This window comes from Bombyx mori, chromosome 4 (genome assembly GCF_030269925.1).
Source record: "Bombyx mori chromosome 4, ASM3026992v2".
NCBI lineage: Eukaryota > Metazoa > Arthropoda > Insecta > Lepidoptera > Bombycidae > Bombyx > Bombyx mori.
The window spans coordinates 12,711,753-12,734,665 of record NC_085110.1 but is presented as its reverse complement, the minus strand read 5'-3'; the positions used below and the strand labels follow the sequence as shown (position 1 = coordinate 12,734,665).

Genomic DNA, 22,913 nt, shown 5'->3' with positions numbered 1-22,913 from the left:
GTGAGGACCTCGTAGGAGGTTCGGCCCTCGGCCCGAAAAAAAAAAATGGTTAAGTTGAATTAAAATAATTGTTAAAATTAATTAAGGATTTTGACAAAATTACTTAAATTACCTACCTATTTATTTCAAAATCTATACGATATATCGGCAAGCAAGGGCAACATTGGCAACATTAATGTGTCAAAAATTGACATTTCTGGAAAAATCAAATTACGCAAAATTTTCATCAGCTAGGTTCTGTCAGACATCAGCCAGTAACATAAATTTCAAATGATAATACGAACCAAGACGACAATAAATTAATAAGCAATAATTCAAGCTGTATCAAAGAGAAAAAATTTAAATCCTGTTGAAATAAACGTATGTAAGTATACTTGATTTGCATTGGTACCAAATATTTGTGAATACGCAATAATTCATGAAAATACAACTACCTAAAATCCGAATAATAATAGACGTTTTCAGAATTAATTATGTTATCACGAATGTGTATCGGTCGCTCGGCGTTCAATGTAACGCAGAGTCTAAAATCGCCAGTACCACAAAATTTTGTACCGAGAAACTATGTGGTCAGAAATTATGCACGAGAACCTCGAACAAGGGTCGCTACACGCTCACAACCCACACTTCGGGAGAGACTCATGGCACCTGCTGGACCAAATGGTGAGTTACAGATTCATTTAATTAGTTCCAAATATTGTTTAATAAATACAGGAAAATCGGTGTATGCTTGTACTTCAATCATTTAGAAGAGTTTGCCGTTAATACACAAACTATCTAATGACTTTGTTTGTAATGATTTAATTTAGGAATACTTTTGTTAATAGTTATCACATCTATTATTATTGTTAATTAGATGTGATGGATGTTAAAACATTAAAACTAGCATTGAATTAGATTTTTTTTTTTTAATTTATTGTGTAAATAAGAGGTTGCCTTTCATCATTATGAATTTAAATGGATTAAAATGAAACCCACCTTAGAATTATGAGGTCAAAATGTTTATTAGATTGTAATTTGGCTGTCCAGTCCATCAAACCAGGTACCAGGATTGCTTTGTGATAGAAATAGCTAGGGTTGTGATACCTACACTTGCAGGCTTGCTACAACCTAACACCAGAAAATACTAACTGGCAATTGAAGTACCCTTAGAATAATATTTTTCCTCCTACCTACACCGAAAGTTCGGTTTTCCTCCCGCTGTACAGGGAAGAAAGTCTAACTTTTCCTCTTGCTGTACAGGGAAGAAATTGTAACTTTTCCTCCCTGGGTACTGACAAGTGCACATGCGCGTTAGTGTAGTCTAGTAAATTTAATAGTGAAGTGTTAAACAAAGATGAGTTCATCAGACAGTTCTTATTCAATTAGTAGTAGTTTAATTAAAAATTAAAAAAGAATTAAATTGTTTTTATTATGAGTATGGGGGGCTCCGCCCCCCCCCCCCTACCTCCGCCACGGCTTCGCCCCTGGTCTCCGGCTCGATACTCCACAAACTTTCGGCCTGGTAGGAGAAAAAATAGTATGTGCACCGTGGGAAAAAAGTAGGACATCTCATCGTGCGTGTTTGCCACCCTCAGCTCGGGTGGCAATTTTACACACGGCAGGAAATGTCCTACTTTTCTCCCTTGGTGCACAATGTACTATAGAAAAAGATGCTCCTCGGTCTCTAGTGAAACCCGTTGTTGCCTTTTATAATTCCCAGACAAACAAATTGCTAGTGCTACCTTAGGATGACACCACAAAGCCACAGTAAAACATGTATAACTGATTTTAATCATAAAAAAAAATTACAGTTTATTGAAATTCAATATTAGTACTACAATTACATACATTGTAATAATATATATTTTAGCATTCAGCTTGGGCAAGGGTGCATTAGCTGGAGCCTCTGCAGTTGGACTAGTTGCTCTGTGCTACTATGGCTCTGGGGTAAAACCAGGTACTCTTCAGGAATCTCAGTGAGTAAAATTTTATAATGTAAAAGATTTGACAGATAAGACATGATTGATTATGATAAAATTATTTTAGTAGATTCCATTATTATTTTAAAATGTTTATGCAGAAGATACCAAATATGATATCAATAGAATTTTGATATTAATTGCTAACTTTAGGGTGTTTATTATAACATTTTCTTCAATGAACAATCTAATTACAAGTTGGATCTGCTTTAAATTTTTATTGGTGATTTTTGTTGTTGTTGAATACCAAACAATGTTCCACCTGTTTTAAAATAGATTGTAGAACCTTAAGAAACCAACCTGAATATATAAGAAATTTCAATAGTATCATTACTAATATGTCTCTTCTATCTTTTAAACTACAATATATGATTATTTTCTACCACAATAGGCCCCACTGACTCCAGTTCCTACAATGAAACCTTTGAAAACTTGGGACAGATTCTAACACCGTTGGCCTTATTTTTTCTCAGTATTGTTTCTTACTCATAGAGGTTATGTGTCGAAATAATCATGTGCTAAGTGAGAAAAATCTACTGCAAAGCAGTATTTTTAATGCAATCCAGACTTCTGTTACCATAGCAATATGTAGTGTTCCTAGCTATATTGTTTTTGTTATAAGTATTTAATTTAAATATGAGTTTCTTTCACCTATCCACACTGCACACAAAGTGCAGATGTAAACGTCTTAAGGGTAACACATAACATGAAAATGTAAAAATTTCAGCCTTTGGCCACAATATGTGAAAGAACGTATAAAAACAACATATGGATACATCGCGGGTTCTTTGGTGCTGACTGCTGGTAGTGCAGTTGCTGTTTTCAGAACACCCGCACTTCTAAATTTGGTAGCAAGAAATGGATGGATGGTAAGAACCACTAAATGTAACTAATTTAAAGTAACACAAGCATAAGCAACCTGGGTTTCTAGATGAAAATCTACTAAATTGTGTATTAAAATTTCAGTCCATTATTGTCACATTGGGTCTGATGATTGGTTCTGGCATGGTAGTAAGAGGAATGGAGTACACACCTGGATTTGGGGCTAAACAATTAGCATGGATGGCGCACACTGGTATTATGGGAGCTGTCATTGCTCCAATTTGCTTCCTTGGTGGCCCAATCCTGATGCGTGCAGCTTGGTAAGAAGAACAATAAATAACTAGGATTTTATATTACTGTTTAGTCACCTCACTGTAATTATTTATTCGTAATCCAAAAACTTCGTACTTATATTGCCATAGCAATATAACAGGCAAATAAACATACTCCCTATTGATTGTGAGAGAGTGAGTGAAACTGTCCATGAATAATGGGAAATCACCCACCAATGACAGAGGCACAGATAAGTTATTGCCAACTCATACAGATAAGCATTCCATCGGCGCTTGTGCAGCTAAGAATTATACCAGGGAACACGGGTCAATGATAAAAAAAATTTTGAAAGTCGCACTGTTCTTTTTGCAATTGTGATATTAACCTTTTTTCAATATGCAGAACATAATAAAATCGCAATTGCAATGCAGTATTTCATTGTGCAATATAATAAAAAATTAATCAGACAATCTAATGTGAATTCTAGGCCTGTCTCATCATATAAATGATTTGTAAAGTTGTATCAAATTGAACATTGTTAATGTGGATTGAATGGCATCTTGTTTCAGGTACACTGCTGGTGTAGTTGGTGGTCTGAGTACAATTGCAGTGTGTGCACCATCTGGAGAGTTCTTGAACATGCGTGCTCCACTTGCTATGGGTCTAGGAGCTGTGTTTGCTGCATCTCTGGCTGGGATGTTTCTACCACCTACTAGTGCTCTTGGTGCCGGTAAGAATCACTTAAAGAAATAGGAAAGTACTAACCAAGCTATGTAGGAGGGCTTAATGACTACCTGATGTTAAAAACTGTTACTTGGATCCAATCACACTGCATCGCGATTGCCGTGGCCTGCCTTGAGAGATAAAAATTGAACCTCAAATTTATTGATACAAGTTAAAAACCTAAAGGTGCCAGTTATGAATTAACTATTTCTTTAATAAAAATTACATTGTGTTTACAGGATTGTATTCACTAAGTTTGTATGGTGGCTTAATTGTATTTGGCGGATTTTTATTATACGATACGCAATCTATTATTAAACGCGCCGAGATGCATCCACCCTACGGATTCAAACCATATGACCCAATCAATTCGTAAGTAATTTTAATAACAGAATATTTCACAAAAAAAAATCAGTTTTTAAACATTAAAAAGAACCTAAATAATTGAAAATTTTTAGGGCCATATCTGTTTATCTGGATGTTCTGAATATATTCATGAGAATTGCCATGATCTTGTCTGGAGCTGGTGGCAACAGGAGGAAGTAAACGAAAAATAACTATTGGATTAGAGGCATTATGTTGGCCATCTCTAGTATTACTAGACATACTGAAAATGTAGTGATACCAAACATATTTGTAAAACTATTTAATATGTGAAAAATTTCTGTATTTTCTGCTTCCTACTCGATTTCATGTGATAATGTTTGTGTAGACTAAGGTTGTAAAATATATTATGGTTTAATAAATTAAAAAGTGCATTTTTTCTTTTATTTTTTATTTGTATCATCGTGTGGCCCCAATTCTTATTACAGTGGCCCGATATGTTTTGCGATAATTGCTTGTTTAAATGTTTAATAACAACTGTGTTAAATGCACAGCTAAGCAGTTTAAGTTAAGTTTAGCTCAAAATTATATAGTCAGTTATCGCGGGATCAAGGGATGTTTCATCAATTTCGTGAGCCGTTATTATTAATTCGCGTTTTCTGCAAAAAGTTTATTAATAACTAGCGACCCGCCCTCGCTTCGCTTCGCTTCGGCAACCGCAGTTTATTAATGATCTTATTGAAATTTCTTTTATACAAACCTGGCAGTAACAAACAATAAAAAAAGAACGTAACAAAACAAAAAATTCTTCATAGTTCACTATTTTGGCGATTACTTCACATAAAAGATAGATCGTCGATTTTGTCGCAGACTTTTTTGTAGGACTATTTCAAATAAATATATCCATTTTATATTAACTAGTTAGCTGATACCCGCGGTTATTGTTACACCGCGGGTGACGCTGCGGGGCGAAGCTAGTCTAAAAAAAGTAGCCTAAGTTACTCCTTATATCATCAGCTACCTATCAGTGAGTCTCGTCAAAATCGGTCCAGCCGTTCCAGAGATTAGCCGGAACAAACAGACAGACAGACAAAAATAAAAACTTTTGGTATATTACTATGTACTGTGGTATGCATACGCATTTAGTAAAAAGTGGTCATATTATTATTACAAACAGACACTCCAATTTTATTTATTTGTATAGATGGAACCTATGCTTCAAATTTTATTCTATAACCCAATGTCTCTCACTGTGATATTGAAAATCAGATCAGAGAATTAAAACAAATTAAACAGAACAGACAAGGGATATTTCTTTTATAAAATTGATATAACCAGAATAATATCTAACAAACTGTTTGTCAATATACAGGCAGGTAATAAGGTAAAACGTTAATTCAAGTACTTTATTTACGGAGTTCATAGTACATTCTTCTTGCAGATAGGCTTGTAATACATAATCTGATCATCTGGATACATTATAGGCCAGCTAATAAAGCATATAGTAAAAATATTAATTTCATGATTTCGGAGACAATTTTTTAAATATTACGACTCTTAATTTGTGAAAGTAATAATACTGAGAGCAATCATTGTGCTATTTAGGTACTTAAATAAGTAAGTTACTTAAATTATATTATCATAATTTACCTCTAAATAAAATATCACAATAAATTCTTATGTTTATGTTATTCATGAAGAATTGGAATGACAGTAAAAATAATTGTTATTTAATATGCAATAACGTCGTTAATATTTGTTTTTAGCAATTTCGCAAGATTAAAACTGGGATTAGACGAACAAACACAAATTTTGGTTATAATATAATTGATAATATACCGGGATGGGATGGTTATACAGCGGGACTTTAAAAAAATAGTAATCGTAAGAGAGATCTTTTAAAAAAAACACCCAATCTATTGTGTTTGTGTACAGAATTAAGTCTTAGTATTTACTTATCGTCTAAGCACAAACAAGGACAATTCTCATATACCTATAATAATAGTGAGCAATACTACTAAATCATAGAAGAAGTCGACGAATACGATGAGAATAATAAAAATATTATGTTACGTAGCAACGTCGGCGATTTTATGTGCTTGATGTTTTAAATAGATCGCATACATTTGCCGAGCCTGGTTCAACACCCTGTTTACATTATGTTTACGAACCATTTTGTCAAAATGCATCGCTAACTCGTTATAGTCCATACGGTTTCTCATTATGTAGTCCCTGTGTTGTAGCAGGACCGTTAGGCATAGGAACATCAAAAATGGATTTCCTCCTCCGAACACAGCGGGAGGTGGAAGACTACTTATACTAGTTTTTGTTGAAGCATCGCCAACGATCGGAGATACGTTAGTATTTCTTTGCGGGGGCGGCTTCAAAACTTCGTACTTCTTCTGGAAATTGTTGATAGTTGATGCGACGCTATGCAAATTGGGCTGCCTCACGCTCAACAACGATTCGCAATTTTTTCTTGCATTCTCCAATTCTTGTGACATACTAGAGAAGAAATTCTGTGATCTCGAATTGTTCGATATCTCTTGTTGATTGTTCATTGATTGTATTTCTTCTAACTGAGTCACGTGTTTGTCGGACACGTCAGAATTACTCGAGTTAACATCACTTTGTTTAGTTATCTTAAAGGAGTCGTGAGCATCAGCCGATTGAATTTTTCTTAATAATTTGATTGGTGTAACAGACTTTTTTCCGAAATGTTCTTCGATTATTTCTCCTGTATCACCGTCGAAGTCGAGATCGGCTTGTTCGTCAGGAGTTTGAGGACAGCTGGCCGATGTCCTCGTCGTTGGTGTGTTCCTGTGTAACGGGTTTTCCCATAAATATATATCTTCAGCGCTTCTCGCGTTTGACTTTCCTGTTTCGAGTAGCGGCGACTTCTTTACCATTTCTTTTACTTCTGTAACTTCTATGTGCGGATCTAAAACATCGCTAGTTCTACATTCCGGTTTCACTTCTTTAAATTGATTGATACTTAATTTATCGTCGACGCTAAACGAATCGGAAGGCGAATCGCATAACATACTGCGCCGATTAATGTACGATGGTCCGAAAACTTGTCGATCTAAATGTTCTAGTTCTAGTCTTAGCTCCCTCGTCATGGAAGTGTTCATTGGATAATATTCCTGAGAATCGTCGGGACTGCTGCCCTCGTTGGTTTCCGGACAAGTGTTCTTGTTTATATTCATCTTCAGCGAATCTTCTTTAAAAGATCTCTTTTTATTATCGGTTTTTGTTAACGTTATTCTTGGACAATCCAGATAGGAAGCGTTGTCGACGGCCGATTTAGTTCGTTGTAATTGGGCGTGCTGCGTATTGATTTTACTTCCCGTTGCAAAGTTAAGGAATTCATTTAGGTTTTTGATCATTTTAATTTTGGGTTTTTCTGGAAATTCCGAATTCTCGGTGTCATTCAGTTTTTCTAACGACGAAAAGAATTTACTGTTATGCACCGATATTTTATTTCTCAATATTCTTATTTGATTTCCCAGCGGTGTCTCTTTGGAGGGGTCTGCGTGAGGAGATCCATTCATTAGATTTCCTGTACTCGACCACGCAGTGGACAGTGTGTCTTGAATTTCAGCCTTTGTATTTTCCGGAACACTTTTCATACTTCGTCTCGTTTGACCTTTACTATCTTTCGGGGACAATCCGTTCTCTTTAGTCGCGTACTCATCGTGACGGTCGAATTTGGCGTTTTGCATGTGTAGCGTTGCATCATCTAAACTTTGGAACTCTTTGGAATGTTTTAGCGACGAATTAACGGAAACTTTACGGGTTACGTTCTCGTCTAAACTGTGATTCATTTGATTACTTGTAGCGAGCTTTGGGGCTTTTACATTTGCTAAACTGAAACTGGAACTTTGCCTTCGGATGGCACACACTTTGGTGTATGCGTTTTCACGAGGTGTTTTCAGTAGTGGGCTCGATGGCGGCGGCTCATCGGCCAGATCGTCTACTGGATCGAATTCCTTTTCTTTCAACGATAATTCGAGCCCTGGAATTTTCTGGGGTAAAGACGCCCACAGCACCTCGAGCATTCTTAGTGCGTCATCGAAAGCAAATTCACGTTTCATTTCCAGTAACAGCCATCGGTAACAGAACAGCAGATCGTCAGCTTGTTGTAATTTTAAATAATTATAGAAATCCGGATCGTAAACCTGCAGGGATTCGGTGAGATGCGAAAATTTTAGGGTCATAGCTTCCCCGTCTAGAAGGAAGTTGGGGTACAGGCGCGTCATGAGCGCACAGAGACAGATATACGCGTGAGCTTCGTCGCCCATTGTAACTAGGAGAGGGGACGCGAGATCGGACATGCCTTGACAATAACTTACGGTTGGATGATTCAAAGCATAACTGAAACAATACATTGGCCATTTCAAACAATTCATTCTTTTGTTAACATATTTTAAATTAAGTAGTCACCAAGCATCCTTTCATCTAACCTTTTCATTTAACATAATTTAGAATAATAACAATAATTAATAAATAAATAAAAATTCGTCATATATAGACCATATCGACGCTTGAAAGGCAAACGTGACTAAGCGACAATAACTGCTTTGGACATAAATGATAGGCAATAACCATACTCGATGCGCAAAAAAATATATATTTCTAGGTCTATTAAAATCATTTCAATCCTACAATTCGTTAAAATAGAATTTTTTTCAGGTATTTCAACTTTAAATTAGTCTACTGTAAAGTTCACGCATTGACGTGTCACATTTGCCTTTCAAGCGTCGATATTGTTATTTTAGTTATAAATCAACAAGAAACCAAATACTTGTTTACTGGTGGTAGGACCTCTTGTGAGTCCGCGCGGGTGGGTACCACCACCCTGCCTATTTCTACTGTGAAGCAGTAATGCGTTTTGGTTTGAAGGGTGGGGCAGCCGTTGTAACTATACTTGAGACCTTAGAACTTATATCTCAAGGTGGGTGGCGCATTTACGTTGTAGATGTCTATGGGCTCCAGTAACCACTTACACCAGGTGGGCTGTGAGCTCGTCCACCCATCTAAGCAATAAAAAAAATAGCATAAAAAAACTTACGTTGTCAAGATATTAAATAATGAAGCAATGTTTTGATTGTCGTCACTGCCGGCATAAAATGTGTGATGTCTGTCGGTCCGGAGAACATCCTTTCGGACCATACTTGTAACGTACGCTAGATCTGCATTTACCTGCAAAATAAATCCATTACATTTTATTGCCGTATAGAGCATACGGCCCACCGATGGTGAATGGTTACTGTCGGTCATGACGTCAGCAATGCCAGGGGCAGAGCCAAGCCGCTGCCTACCGTTGAATACTCTACACAAGCCTCGTTTGAAAAAGGACATGTCATCATACTTGGGAAACACCGTGGGGGGAAGCTCATTTCAAAGCCGGATGGTACGTGGCAAAAATGATCTCTGGAAACGCACTGTGGATGACCGCAGGGGCTCCAGGTAGTATGGATGAACTCTACTCCGGTGGCGGGCGGTGCGATGGTAAAAACGAGATGATGGAATCAACTCAAACAATTCCTAAGAGCACTCCCCATGGAACATACGGTACGAAATACAGAGGGAACCGAAGTCCTTCCGCAGACCCAGAGGTTACAAAAACATGCAAGATTATAAAACAAAAACATGGAAATTACTCAAAAAATATTTCACATTTGGAATTTACAATGAAAGTATACCTGAATGAATTTAAATACAAAGAAAACGCTATATTTAGTTATTTGATAAATTGTGACGCAACAGTTTAGTGTAATACACACCGTGCCAATAATCACCGTTTCTTTTTTTTTCAATCACAGTTTTGCGACTTTACAAGAAACTAGATCAATCCCACATCAATATAGTGACAAAGCTGATGATTTTGTCCAATCTCTGTCTTCCAATGTAACTATAACCTTTTACTCTAATAGAACTGGCAAACTTAAATTTCTAAGCTTTGAAATGCATGTATTAACGAAAGCTGCTAAATTGTTTTGTAAAGTAATAATAAAAACATTTCATTTATTGCACATAATAATTTGACTAACTTAGATGAAAAGAAGGGTAGCATATCATTTATATTGATTTAGATGCGCAAACAAGCTTTCATTCTATCCAGTGTGAAATGTTTATCAGAGTCTTAAAACATTAATGCAACCTGATATATGAGGTTGAAGAATTTATTGTATCCCTTTATATTGAGAGTATTGTGAGAAAAAAATGTTAAGTATGTGTAAAACATTACAATTGTTTGTAACATTTTTTTTTTTCGTTATTAATCTGGAATTCATCCATAGACTACAAGCAAATAAGTTGACACAAAAGAGTGGCGTTTATGAAGAAGGATGTTTGCCGTAGTATGTTTGATATATAAAAAAAAAAAATTCATATATCTACTTACTTCATAAGAACATGACGTCGTGCCTATAGGATTATAGAGACCCAAATCAAAAAAAAAATTGTCTTTTTTTTAAAACATTAAATGAAATTTTCAAACCGAAAAGACGTAGAGGAAGGGAACGGAGTGAAAGAGACCGATGGATAAGTTTTTCCCTTTATAATCTACTTTTAGTCATTTCATTATTAAGAGTCGCTGAAAAGGGTCATTCTAGGTCAATTTAAGTCGTCGTGGTCTAACGGATAAGACGTCCGGTGCATTCGCGTTGAGCGCGATGCACCGGTGTTCGAATCCCGCAGGCGGGTACCAATTTTTCTAATGAAATACGTACTCAACAAATGTTCACGATTGACTTCCACGGTGAAGGAATAACATCGTGTAATAAAAGTGAAACCCGCAAAATTATAATTTGCGTAATTACTGGTGGTAGGACCTGTTGTGAGTCCGCGCGGGTAGGTACCACCGCCCTGTCTATTTCTGCCGTGAAGCAGTAATGCGTTTCGGTTTGAAGGGTGGGGCAGCCGTTGTAACTATACTGAGACCTTACAACTTATATCTCAAGGTGGGTGGCGCATTTACGTTGTAGATGTCTATGGGCTCCAGTAACCACTTAACACCAGGTGGGCTGTGAGCTCGTCCACACATCTAAGCAATAAAAAAAAAAAAAAAAAAATTTTTTAATTAAAGTCGAAATCTAAAAATTTCGAATGGGTCTCTATAATTCTAAAGGCGATGTGATTATATTATGATCACTTACCATGCCTTTCTGAATACAATCTTTCCATCGCGTTCTCAGAGAATAATATTCATTCGCTTTCATTTTAATGTAGTCCATTCTTTCTTTTCCTGTCATTCCTTCGGGATATACATTCAAAATATGTTTCCAGACAACTTTCCTGAAAATATATGCAGGCACAATAAGTGAACAGAAAAATGAAAATATAATACACAATATTATAAGCGGGTATCATCGATTGTACGCACGCAACGAGCCCTCGTTTAAATCGGTAACTCTTCAGAATAAAAACTTATGGAAATATTATACCAGATATAGTTTAGCATCTAATAATAGAAGTTAAGTTCAATAAATTATTATACTGAGGCCAAAGATGTTCAAGAGATGTGACAAAACTAGATTATTCTTTTCGAGATTTCTGTTTGTGGGAATCGGCCAACCGGAAAAAGTTGTTTAGTGCACTTCATAATTGTCATATTTTTCAGTAGCCATTGTAGGCAGCTAGCTAGCATACCTAGTTGATTGTAGATAGTAACCATCGATCATGGACAACAGCAAAAGTATCTTTTTAAATAACTAATTTTCAAAAACACTTTTAGTCTGGAAGACTGAATACTATAATATGGTAAAATTACTTTACTAAAAAAAATATATTTTTGTATACCTCAAACTGGGATCAATACCTCCACAGTATATTACTTCTCTTAGTTTTGTTGGATTAGTAATCTGGCCAACTGCATCTAAGAAAGCTCTAAACTCATTGTCACTTAGAGGTGGTCTCGGTGGAGTGCTAGGATCTTCATATAGATTTAAAGCTCTTGAAACCATATTGAATGTTTTCTCAACCTAAAATGAGACAAGAACATTTGTATGTTAGTGAAACATTATCGTTTAAATACGTTGAGGCTAATAGCTCCTTATCAATATGGTATATATTCATATTATAATACATTTATATTACAATATCCTGTCATTTTATCCACTTAGTTTTGTTGTCAATTTAATAGCCAATTAATTAGGATTTTCATTTTCAGCCTTTTCTGATGTCTCTGATGTTTACAGTGGCAAGACCTAGGCCTAGTATATATTTGCATTGGTGAGAAACCATTAGACATTAAATACATTTTTTAGTATTATATTTTAAATTAGCTGTATTATGACGATATTGCAGTCAAAAGCACTCCCCCACAGTTCTCTCTTCTTACATAGAGACTTTATGAATGAATGAAAATAATTGTATCAAAATACTATATCATGACTGAAATATTTCCTCAATTTATTGAAAAAAAAAGTTTTTTTATTAAACTTCATTTACCTGATTCATAATTAGTCCTTGAAAACCAGTTTGAGATTCTTGTTTCTCTGTTTGATGGTGCAACTGTACTGGTGCAACTGTAGGTTGTTCTTTGTAACCATGATTTGTTATTGGTGTTGGAGAAGCAGGTGGTGGCTCCCAATCTTCAGAGGCTTCCGAGAAAGGTTTCATATCGACTTTCAATAGAACACATGGTTCTGTTCTTAACCCAAGAGCTATATTATGAGCCCTATAATAAACAATTAATTAATATTATATTTTTTTAATATATGCAGCACAATTGTAAACTAAAGCTTACATTCTTAAAGGTAACAGTATATATTTCCTTTGTTCTCATTTTTCTTCTTTTACAACTTCAAAACTTAAAACAGTGCAAACGATAGCTTTATGAACAATTTTTTTCTGTCATTATGAAGGCTAAATGGAGCCTGTTATTGGCACTCATCAATTAAGTAAGACCTCTTATTGTATAGATCTCTTTTGAGAAAATGTGAAACTTTAATGCCTTCTGTTTAAAGTCCTTATTTAAGTACTTAAAAAACCAAAAAAATCTTCATTTTGTAGGATATTAGGAACTTACTTAAGAAATGCTGCATCCAGGTCCCAGTCTGATAATAACGGTAAATATATTTCTTGTCCATAATCATCAACACTTCTGTATGATAAGGTGAAGTCAGATTTAATATCAAATGCCTTAACTAAAATGCTCTGTAAGACCTCTAAAGATGTTATTTGAGGATCAACTGAGAACTTCCTCAGCTCTGGCTGGAGTTTACCCTCACATTTCTGTGAAGAATAAATAGATACATTTCAAAGTGAAGTCAAAGGCAGTCTTCAATGGGAGGAAACTAAGCATCCCATTTTTCACAACCTAAGGCTTGATTTTCCATCTCTGCCTTTGATAGGTAATGTTTCTTTAAATTTATTATGTTTTAAATACTGTTAATGAGTTACAAAATGGTCATTAAAAGAATTGAGTAATGTAACACAGATGGTCAGTGAACCAAACAACCTTTCACATCAAAACATTAAATGAAAGTTTGGTATAGCCACAACATTATATATATGTTTGTTATGTTATGTATAGTTAACTCATAATTATTTCAGAATAAAATAAGATTTCTTTTGCTATAACTTTAATTTTTGGAGTTGAAAATTACAAGTTAGTCTAAGTTCCTTTTGTTGGGCAGTCAGACTTCCCTATCTTATTTACCAAATTCCAAACTCACAGAATTTTATCAGGGAAAACAACAAAATTATTGAGATATAATGAGTTACAAATATTGATATCACAGAAGATATCATACAAATATTTAATTTATAAACGCAACATTTTGACTCCCTCAAATGGTATATTGAAGTTATTTATTTCTCTATCCAGTTATAAAAGACACTTTACAAATTGTATACATATGATACCGCTCTTCACATCTAATACAACACGATTTAGCAGCTCCGCTCAAGAGACTAGAGCACATTGAAAACTTCAATTATTGTATTGAACATAATAAATTCTTCACTAATTTTTATTAAAGGTGTTTAGTACTCAATCTTTTTGGTGTTTTGTTTCACTTTGAGTTTCATGAACCCACATTTACAAAAACAATAATTTTTTAACTCTGTATTTTATGTACATACCTTAACTTTCACTCTGACTGCTTCTTTGCTATATCCAAACATATTTGCGCATTTTCTATTACTAAGTCTGTTAATTTCACTCTAAATTCATTTTTAATGGCTATAGTTATGAACAATGCAAAGGAAGTCTCTGTATATTATCCATACTATTCATATCTATAATTTTTTAAACATTATACGAATAAATACAATATTTTATCACCTTCACCATAACACATTCTTTCAAACTCTTTTGTGCTTGATTTTTTTAAAGGGATTATACAACCTGGTAACTAAGACCTTTAGGTCAAGTCTTATTTTAATTTTAATGATAACTTTTTAGGTATATGAAAAATAATATTATGAAATGAAATGAAGTTGATTATTATGAAACATGGCATGAAATGAAATGAAATGAGATGATATGGGATGAAATCTCAGTAAAATGATGGTCTGTTAATGAGATTTTTTCAGTGGACTTTTTGGAGGATCCCGAGAAGTCACGTCCAGCGGCTTTGTTTCATTTTCCCACATTTGCGGACTTTCACAGACAGTTAAACAGTTAATAAACCACCGTTATTACACATTTAAACCTGAAGAAACACTAAATGACAAAATAAAACAAATCACACAACTTCACTCCTCACGTTCCCGCCAAAAAGATTTTTGTGTTTGGTATTTTGATGCTTCATAGATTAGAGGTGTTTTGTTTGATAGTGGCATACGAAACATGGTGTCAACGTCCTAAAACCTGATATTTTAAATGATATATTGGTATACTCATCATAATTACTAATCATACATGCTGTAGATGATTTACAGAAATTATTAGCTTTTATATTTTATGGTTATATACGTCAGCATTTTTCATTCAATTGGCGAAGATTTTCTTTTGAATCTAAATTTTCATTTAGAAATATATAAGGCAGTTTCAGAATAAATTATTAGCAGAATAATAAACAACTAGAACGTTTATTAGTCGTGTGGATTCGAAGATATTTAACAAAATAATTACGAACATCTCATTTCGTCCTACAAAATGGTTATTTTTAAATTTTAAATTTATTCAAGTTTCATCATTTAACCTTAGAAATCTAAACATAATTTGTATTTATAAAACATATCACGCAACAGTTACATTGAGCATACCTGTCATTTAGTTATATTAGTGTATTTACTTTCCATTCATGTCGACTTTCTAACAATATCAATAAGCACCCTTAATTATAAAACTTCTAAAAAGAATTCATTTACAGTATCTTACAAATAAATTAATGCTATAATCATGAGATATATGTTTTAATAGATGAAAGAATACACGAGCTCACGGCACATCTGGCGTTAAGTGGTTATCAGAGATATCTAATGTAAAAGCTAATGAAAATATTTAGAATACATAAAAAAGTGCGTGCGTACAAAGTACACATGTCAGAAGTGAAACTTTTTGGCGAACTAATTTATGAGTCTTGCTTATATTTATACAAATCTAAAACTTTAGATTTCCGAGACTTAGAGGAAGGGAAAAAGGAAGATATGTTCTCGCCCAGGGGGGTGCAACTCCCAAATATATTAAGTGTATAATCTATGTTCTCGCCAAAAGTCTGTCAAATGTCAATCTCAAACCTCAGTGTTGACAGTCACAATATGTTTAAATTTCTAAATTGTAAATGACTAATATTTTGCCAATTGAATTGACTAATTTAATTTCATGCTATTTGATTGATGTTCCAAATTCTTTTATTTCATTTCAATTCCTATTAACATTTTTCACAAAAAAAATCTAAAATATTAGGCTATACGGTATGATACATTTGCCTTACCAGTTGGAAAAATACAACAACTACTACTACTGACATTTGACAAGTACCGGTAAAATGGGGCGATTAGGGATTGAGAGGCGAATCGGGAAAAAACCGGGAAAATCTTTCGACGCTCAATATAAGTTTTATATTCGTTGCAAAATCTTCCATTTTTTGTAGTTTAATAGTAGAATGTTGAAAGTTCACAAAACAACTCTGAATATGCATGATAATAGCTGCTGACTTATAAAAAATCGCGTTTCAAATTAACTTCCTATGGTGGTAATTATTTTAGTGCTAGAAACTTTGCTCTCTTTTATTTATTTGATAATAATAGAAGACGATTAAGATTTATAAACGTTATTTAGTGTTTGAACCAGCATATATATTAAAGGTAAGTCTCAGTTGTTATTGGTTTTAATGTATTTGATTATATAAAAATACATGTAAAAATCTGTTGTTTTTGGGGATATTGTGGACGTCTTAGGTACAAATAACAACGAAAAAGGGGTCAATTGGGATGAGAATACGTGAAATGGAAACGACCTAAGTAGAAATAGGTACAGTTTTGTAGGGTTGTCTATGTAGTTATAACAATATTTTTTAAATTTGTTGGTAAAAATCTGGTTTATTCGAAGCGAAATTGGGAATAAGTCTTTAGTTGAAATAGTTAAGCAATTTAATATAAGTTAGTCGATTTTGCAGAGACATGTAACAAGATCAATGAAATCTCAAGGTGGACAAAAATGTCTAAGTAATACATAATAAAATATTTAATCTTTGTTCAGAGTGGGGGTATTCATCTGATTAATCCATGGAATAACCGACACACCTAATCTCTTAACCCAGATAGAAATATCAGCACTGTCGATTGCACCTATAATTGAGGTGATGTCTGCCATGTACTTTTGTCAGTTTTTCAATTTTTTTTATTGATGATCACTTTGTTGGTGCAACTAAATAAATAAATAAATTAAAACTATATATAAAAATAAAAGTAGTGCCAACCCTAGCAAATTTCTCATTTCGTCCCAATTAACCGCAATTTTCGGGTAAATAGGGATTACACCTATTTTTGCATTTTTTGCTTAAACTGGAATGCTAGTTGCATAATTTTAAATTAGACAACAAAGATGCCCCCAAGACTCAATCATTTTGATCCTGATATAGCATTATATACACCAACAACTACCTTAAAATTGCTCATAAAGTTGGAATTTGTCCCTAATCGCCCCATTTTACGGTACATAATTTCAATAGTAGTTTGACGTCACTTCCGTGTACCTGCGTGACGTCCTGTAAAAAGTTTACCCTCATGCGCTTAAAGAAGTTTCACTTCAAAAAAACAAAAGTTTTAGAACGCAATTTACAGTAATAAGAAAATATATAATAGTCCCAAACAGAAATGATGAAATGACCGAAACAAAATATATTTTTTTGTAGAAGAACCAAATGAGATGGTCGTTGGACCTACAATGAATGATCATTTTTATAAAGTTTTTTATTGTTTGTTGTTTAAGGGAAAAAAATAAGAAGTCAAGTGAATCAGTCAATTGAAGGTTGACCTTTAATGGGAAAGCCAGGAGTGAAGTTTTCTGAATTGTTTTTATTTAAAATTTAGTTTTTCTTACTACTAACTGTCTCGCCTGATTTTCTCAGAGGGTCGCGATCCCAATCTGGTAGTAGGTTCAGCGAAGCGTTGATCTTATTAAAGTTAGTATTAGAAATTTTTGCAGGTTGAGCCCGTGAGCTCACCTACCGGTCTGCGGATAATTGGAATAGCCCCTTAGACTACCAACTATTAGTTAGAAAAAAAACTACGGAACCTATTAGTAGACAAGGACGATATCGATTCAGAGGTGTATTCCTTGATCTGTGATATTTATAGATTATACAATAAATGTCTCTCTCTCACCTAGTATCCTCGACTGACCTTGACCTAAAGTTACCAGGTCATAAATTCCCTTAAAAAAACACTTAGTAACTCTATATTCTATAATGGGTTAACAAAATTTAAACAAATTCTAAGGTGCCAAAAGTAATTCTCCTCTTAATATTCTTTAAATTTTAAGTTTAAAATCTATGTAAGGGTCAAAATAGTTAATATACCTAAAGCTCCTGTGACGTAGTACCGGTAAAATGGGGCGATTAGGGACAACTTCCAACTTTATGACCAATTTTAAGGTAGTTGTTGATGTATATAATTCTATATCAGTATCAAAATGATTGAGTCTTGGGGGCATCTTTGTTATCCAATTTAAAACTATGCAACTAGCATTCCAGTTTATGCAAAAAATGCAAAAATAGGTGTAATCCCTATTTACCCGGAAATTGCGGTTAATTGGGACGAAATGAGAAATTTGCTAGGGTTGGCACTACTTGGTTTTAATTTATTTGTTTTATTTACTTATGATTAATTTATATTTACTTGGGAAATGATCCACGACAGATTTGTCCTGTAAGTTGTGAGACAATTAAAAAAAACATCTATTTTATCACTTAAAATTAGTTCAGCGCAATCGGACAACTCCGAATGAACATTGACGGAGACCACGCTACCGTGGACATTATTGTAGTCCCAAAGGATTCTGTATATGGGAGAGTAAGCACCTAAATTCGAACGAGTGAGCTTTCTTATAAACGGTTTATATTTCTTCGGTCTTGGTAAGTACTTAGGGGCTGATATTTTTATCTGGGTTAAGAGATTAGTTATGTCGGTTATTCCATGGATTAATCAGATGAATACCCCCACTCTGAACAAATATTAAATATTTTATAATGTATTACTTAGACATTTTTGTCCACCTCGAGATTTCATTGTTCTTGTTACATGTCTGTGCAAAATCGACTTACTTATATTAAATTGCTTGGCTATTTCAAGTAAAGACTTATTCCCAATTTCATAGGCTTCTATTGCTGTTTTTAATATTAAGGGATCATATCTCTTATAAGGCTTTGCACTCTTTGATACGTAAACGCGAGGCATATCTAAAAATAGAAAACAATACGTAACTGATAATATATTTACCAAACAATAAAATAACACATTGATAATTTTAAATAAAAGTTCTAGACAAAGACATCATGAATAAACCAGATTTTTACCAACAAATTTAAAAAATATTGTTATAACTACATAGACAACCCTACAAACCTGTACCTATTTATACTTAGGTGGTTTCCATTTCACGTATTCTCATCCCAATTGACCCCTTTTTCGTTGTTATTTGTACCTAAGACGTCCCTAATATCCCCCAAAACAACAGATTTTTACATGTATTTTTATTTTATCAAATACATTAAAACCAATAACAACTGAGACTTACCTTTAATATATATGATGGTTCAAACACTAAATAACGTTTATAAATCACAGTCGTCTTCTATTATTATCAAATAAATAAAAGAGAGCAAAGTTTCTAGCACTAAAATAATTTCCAACACAGGAAGTTAATTTGAAACGCGATTTTTTATAAGTTAGCAGCTATTATCATGCATATTCAGAGTTTTTTTGTGAACTTTCAACATTCTACTATTAAACTACAAAAAATGGAAGATTTTGCAACGAATATAAAACTAATATTGTGCGTCGCAAGATTTTCCCGGTTTTTTCCCGATTCGCCTCTCAATCCCTAATCGCCCCATTTTACGGTATTTATTATATTAATCTGTGGTTAAGCTGTCACCATAGATTATACACTTAATATTTTCGAGAGCTGTCACTTATGTAGGTCTTTTGTGGAAGTGCAAGTAAATTTTCTAAGATTTAGTTATAGTTAAAGGAAATCTTTACGACTTTAGTACTTTTAAAGGCCGTTAAAATAGTGTCCGCTATCGACTGCTAATAGATTTTATATTCCACAACAATGACCGAATTGGACTTATCAAATACTGGTAGAGGAGTATGGTTGGTAAAAGTACCTAAATATATAGCAAACAAATGGGAAAAAGCTCCTGGAAACATTGAGGTAGGAAAACTAAAGATCTCCAGAGTACCAGGAACGAGAGCTAAAGTGCAGTTATCCTTGTCAGAAGCAGTGCTATGTTTAAAGGACCCTGGTGAACAAAGCATACCAAAAGAACATAAGCTTGATGTTTCAAACGTTAATACTCAATCTCTAGGTGTATTTTCGCATATTGCCCGTAAGTAGTCTCATAATTATCTATATTTAACGCCTCCTAACATGTCCTGGTGAACTCAATGATAAAATTAATTTCATGTCTAAAGTTCGATATTATATTAATCGTGTTTATTCATAATATAACCATTTTAGCGACAAATACGGACTCTGTAGTACCAGAGACAGAAAACCTTTACATGGAGGGTAGGATTGTACAGAAATTGGAATGCAGACCAAATGATGATGTGACATACTATAAGCTTAAATCTGAATCAATAAAGAAAGCATCCATGCCTCAGCGACAAGTGCAACAGCTTGACAGGATTGTTCAGAACTTCAAACCAGTATCTGACCATCCACATAATGTATGTTTACTGTTGAAATCTAAAGGATTGATTTACTGTATTTTTCAGCAACTGATCATTAAAACATGCCCCTGACTGCATTGGAAGTCAAACTAGAGATGATTAAAAAGTTTTAAATAGAGCATGTGTAGAGCTCTGAGATCTCCAGATGCAGTTCAATACTCTTTGGATATGTTGTTGAATGAAATGCTTCATATAAATTCTACTAGAAGTATTAAAATACAGGTTGCAGCAATGTCTGCTCCCATTGTATAGCAAAGTTATCATTTAGACAAACTCGAAAATAAAAACATGATTGATCAATATAAAAAATTATAAATTGTGTAGTTATTGATAGCTACTTATCTGATAACAGTCCTCCATAGGTTAGGAATTAATGGGACATAAGTAGTGATTGATATAATTGGAATGGTGGAACGGTAAATAGGGAATGTTTAGTAGCTTGGGATGGCCAAGACTGTAAAATTTGCATCTTGAGCTGGTATAAAATACAATAGGTACTTCCACCTTTTATCTGAAGATGGGTGGGCATTCATATATGTGTGGTATTGGTACAGATAGTAGGGTGTGTGTAGATATTGCTCCTGCTTATGTTTACAGCAAATCATTGTGTGCTTAGTGTGAGTTTTTAACTTCTTGATCAAACGGCCGTCTGGTGTAGTGGTAAGTGACATGGTCACTACACAAGGAGGTCGCGGGTTCGAATCCCGCCAAGGTAAGATATTTGTATGATAAATGTAAATGTCTTTCCAGGGTTATGGGTGTACATTAAATATATGTATGTGTATAATAAAATATTATATTTATTTCCGTTATCTGGTACTTGTAACACAAGTTCTTTACGAACTTAGCACGGGACCAGTTAACGTGGCGTGATTGTTAGTAAATATTTATATTTATATTTATTTATATTTAAAAAATAACTCAAATTTGTATGAAGTTGGAATAGCGCCCCTGCGTTTGCTTCTTGGGGTGCTGTTCCAACTCTGATCGAGAAGTTAAAAAGTTCACACTAAGCACATTGGTTTGAAGGAAAACCTCATACAATAGAATTGAGATTTCGACTTCTCAAGGTTTTTGGTGCTATTCATGTTATGATGACTAGTGAGGTAACCACTTTACACTGGGTGGACCACGGGGTTCTTCACTCATCTATATAGTAAATTAAATTATAAACATCAGTAAATAAAAACAAATGGCTCTGTATATTTTTACTTTCTATGAGCTCTTAAACCAACCAGAAAACTTTTCACAAGTGACACAATGAATAACAACAGGTTTTAAAATTTCTTAAGTTGTTTTACTTTTTGTATTCTATTAAGTTTATTTCATTTCATTATGTTAATCATGCTTTTTTTAATTTTGTATATTAAAATTTCGTAAAATATTTAGATTGACTACCAAGAAAGGAAGAAGGCTGAAGGGAAAAAGGCTCGTGATGATAAAGAAGCAGTGCTCAATATGCTGTTTGCAGCATTTGAGAAACATCAGTATTACAATATTAAGGATCTTCAAAAGGTAATAAATACTATTCTGATGATTTTATATTTGTCTAAACATAAAATTATTAACACATTATTAAGCAAAAAATTTAATCATTGTCTTAATAAAAAAAATAAAGGCCAAAAGAAACTGTTTCACTGTATATATTATATTCTAATTTTGATAATACTGTTCATACTTTGAAACTGAGAATAGTAGTGACTTTGAATTTAAAATTAGATGTTCATAAAAAAAAACACATCTAATTGCATTTTTTTTTATTGCTTTGATGAATGGACGAGCTCACAGCCCACCTGATGTTAAGTGGTTACTGGAGCCCATAGACATCTACAACGTAAATGCGCCACCCACCTCGAGATATAAGTTCTAAGGTCTCAGTATAGTTACAACGCCTACCCCACCCTTCGAACCGAAACGCATTACTGCTTCACGGCGGAAATAGGCGGGGTGGTGGTACCTACCCGTGTGGACTCCCAAGAGGTCCTAGTGAATTATGTAATTATTTTTTCATTAAATCATTATAATAATAGACATAACGATTTAAGTATATTATTTATTGTAATTTCAGATCACCAGACAGCCAATAGTATATTTGAAAGAAATTCTGAAAGAGGTCTGTAATTACAATTTAAGAAATCCTCACAAGAATATGTGGGAGTTAAAACCAGAATATAGGCATTACAAACAAGATGTTCCTGTTGAAACAAAGGAGGATAAGAACAGTAATTCTGATACTGAATAGACTGAAATTTGTATTAATTATACAAATATACATAAATATGGATGTCAGAGAATCCTCGACAGAAGCAAAGTTTTTATGTATTTTTCAATAACTTATATTATAAGATGTGTTAAGAATGTGAATTTTTCATTATTACCTGTAATATTATGTGATCAATCTTGGGTGTATACTCGAAATAATGTAAAGATTTTAAAAATAATTATTAT

At 33.9% G+C, this 22,913-nt stretch overlaps 3 protein-coding genes across 6 annotated transcripts; 2 read left to right on the top strand and 1 right to left on the bottom strand.

The window, feature by feature from the left end:
- Positions 1 to 123: 123 nt before the first annotated feature.
- On the top strand, positions 124 to 4,537 carry LOC693078 (transmembrane BAX inhibitor motif-containing protein 5). 4 transcript variants are annotated; one of them, XM_012694446.3, is made up of 8 exons: positions 124 to 364; positions 466 to 663; positions 1,853 to 1,958; positions 2,689 to 2,830; positions 2,928 to 3,103; positions 3,626 to 3,786; positions 4,019 to 4,151; positions 4,238 to 4,537. In XM_012694446.3, the coding sequence occupies exons 2-8, from the start codon at positions 474 to 476 to the stop codon at positions 4,323 to 4,325; spliced, it is 996 nt and encodes a 331-aa protein (XP_012549900.1). In that variant the 5' UTR covers positions 124 to 364; positions 466 to 473; the 3' UTR covers positions 4,326 to 4,537.
- A 958-nt stretch (positions 4,538 to 5,495) lies between these two features.
- Positions 5,496 to 14,455, bottom strand: LOC101737598 (uncharacterized). Its single transcript, XM_004930901.4, has 7 exons — positions 14,199 to 14,455; positions 13,141 to 13,346; positions 12,561 to 12,789; positions 11,910 to 12,091; positions 11,267 to 11,405; positions 9,178 to 9,308; positions 5,496 to 8,480 (listed from the first exon to the last, which is right to left on the bottom strand). Exons 1-7 carry the CDS (start codon positions 14,238 to 14,240, stop codon positions 6,173 to 6,175), a joined length of 3,237 nt encoding a protein of 1,078 aa, XP_004930958.2. The 5' UTR covers positions 14,241 to 14,455; the 3' UTR covers positions 5,496 to 6,172.
- A 5,195-nt stretch (positions 14,456 to 19,650) lies between these two features.
- Positions 19,651 to 22,823, top strand: LOC101737741 (general transcription factor IIF subunit 2). The gene is made up of 4 exons (XM_004930902.5): positions 19,651 to 20,119; positions 20,251 to 20,462; positions 21,855 to 21,980; positions 22,534 to 22,823. Exons 1-4 carry the CDS (start codon positions 19,843 to 19,845, stop codon positions 22,705 to 22,707), a joined length of 789 nt encoding a protein of 262 aa, XP_004930959.1. The 5' UTR covers positions 19,651 to 19,842; the 3' UTR covers positions 22,708 to 22,823.
- Positions 22,824 to 22,913: the final 90 nt, after the last annotated feature.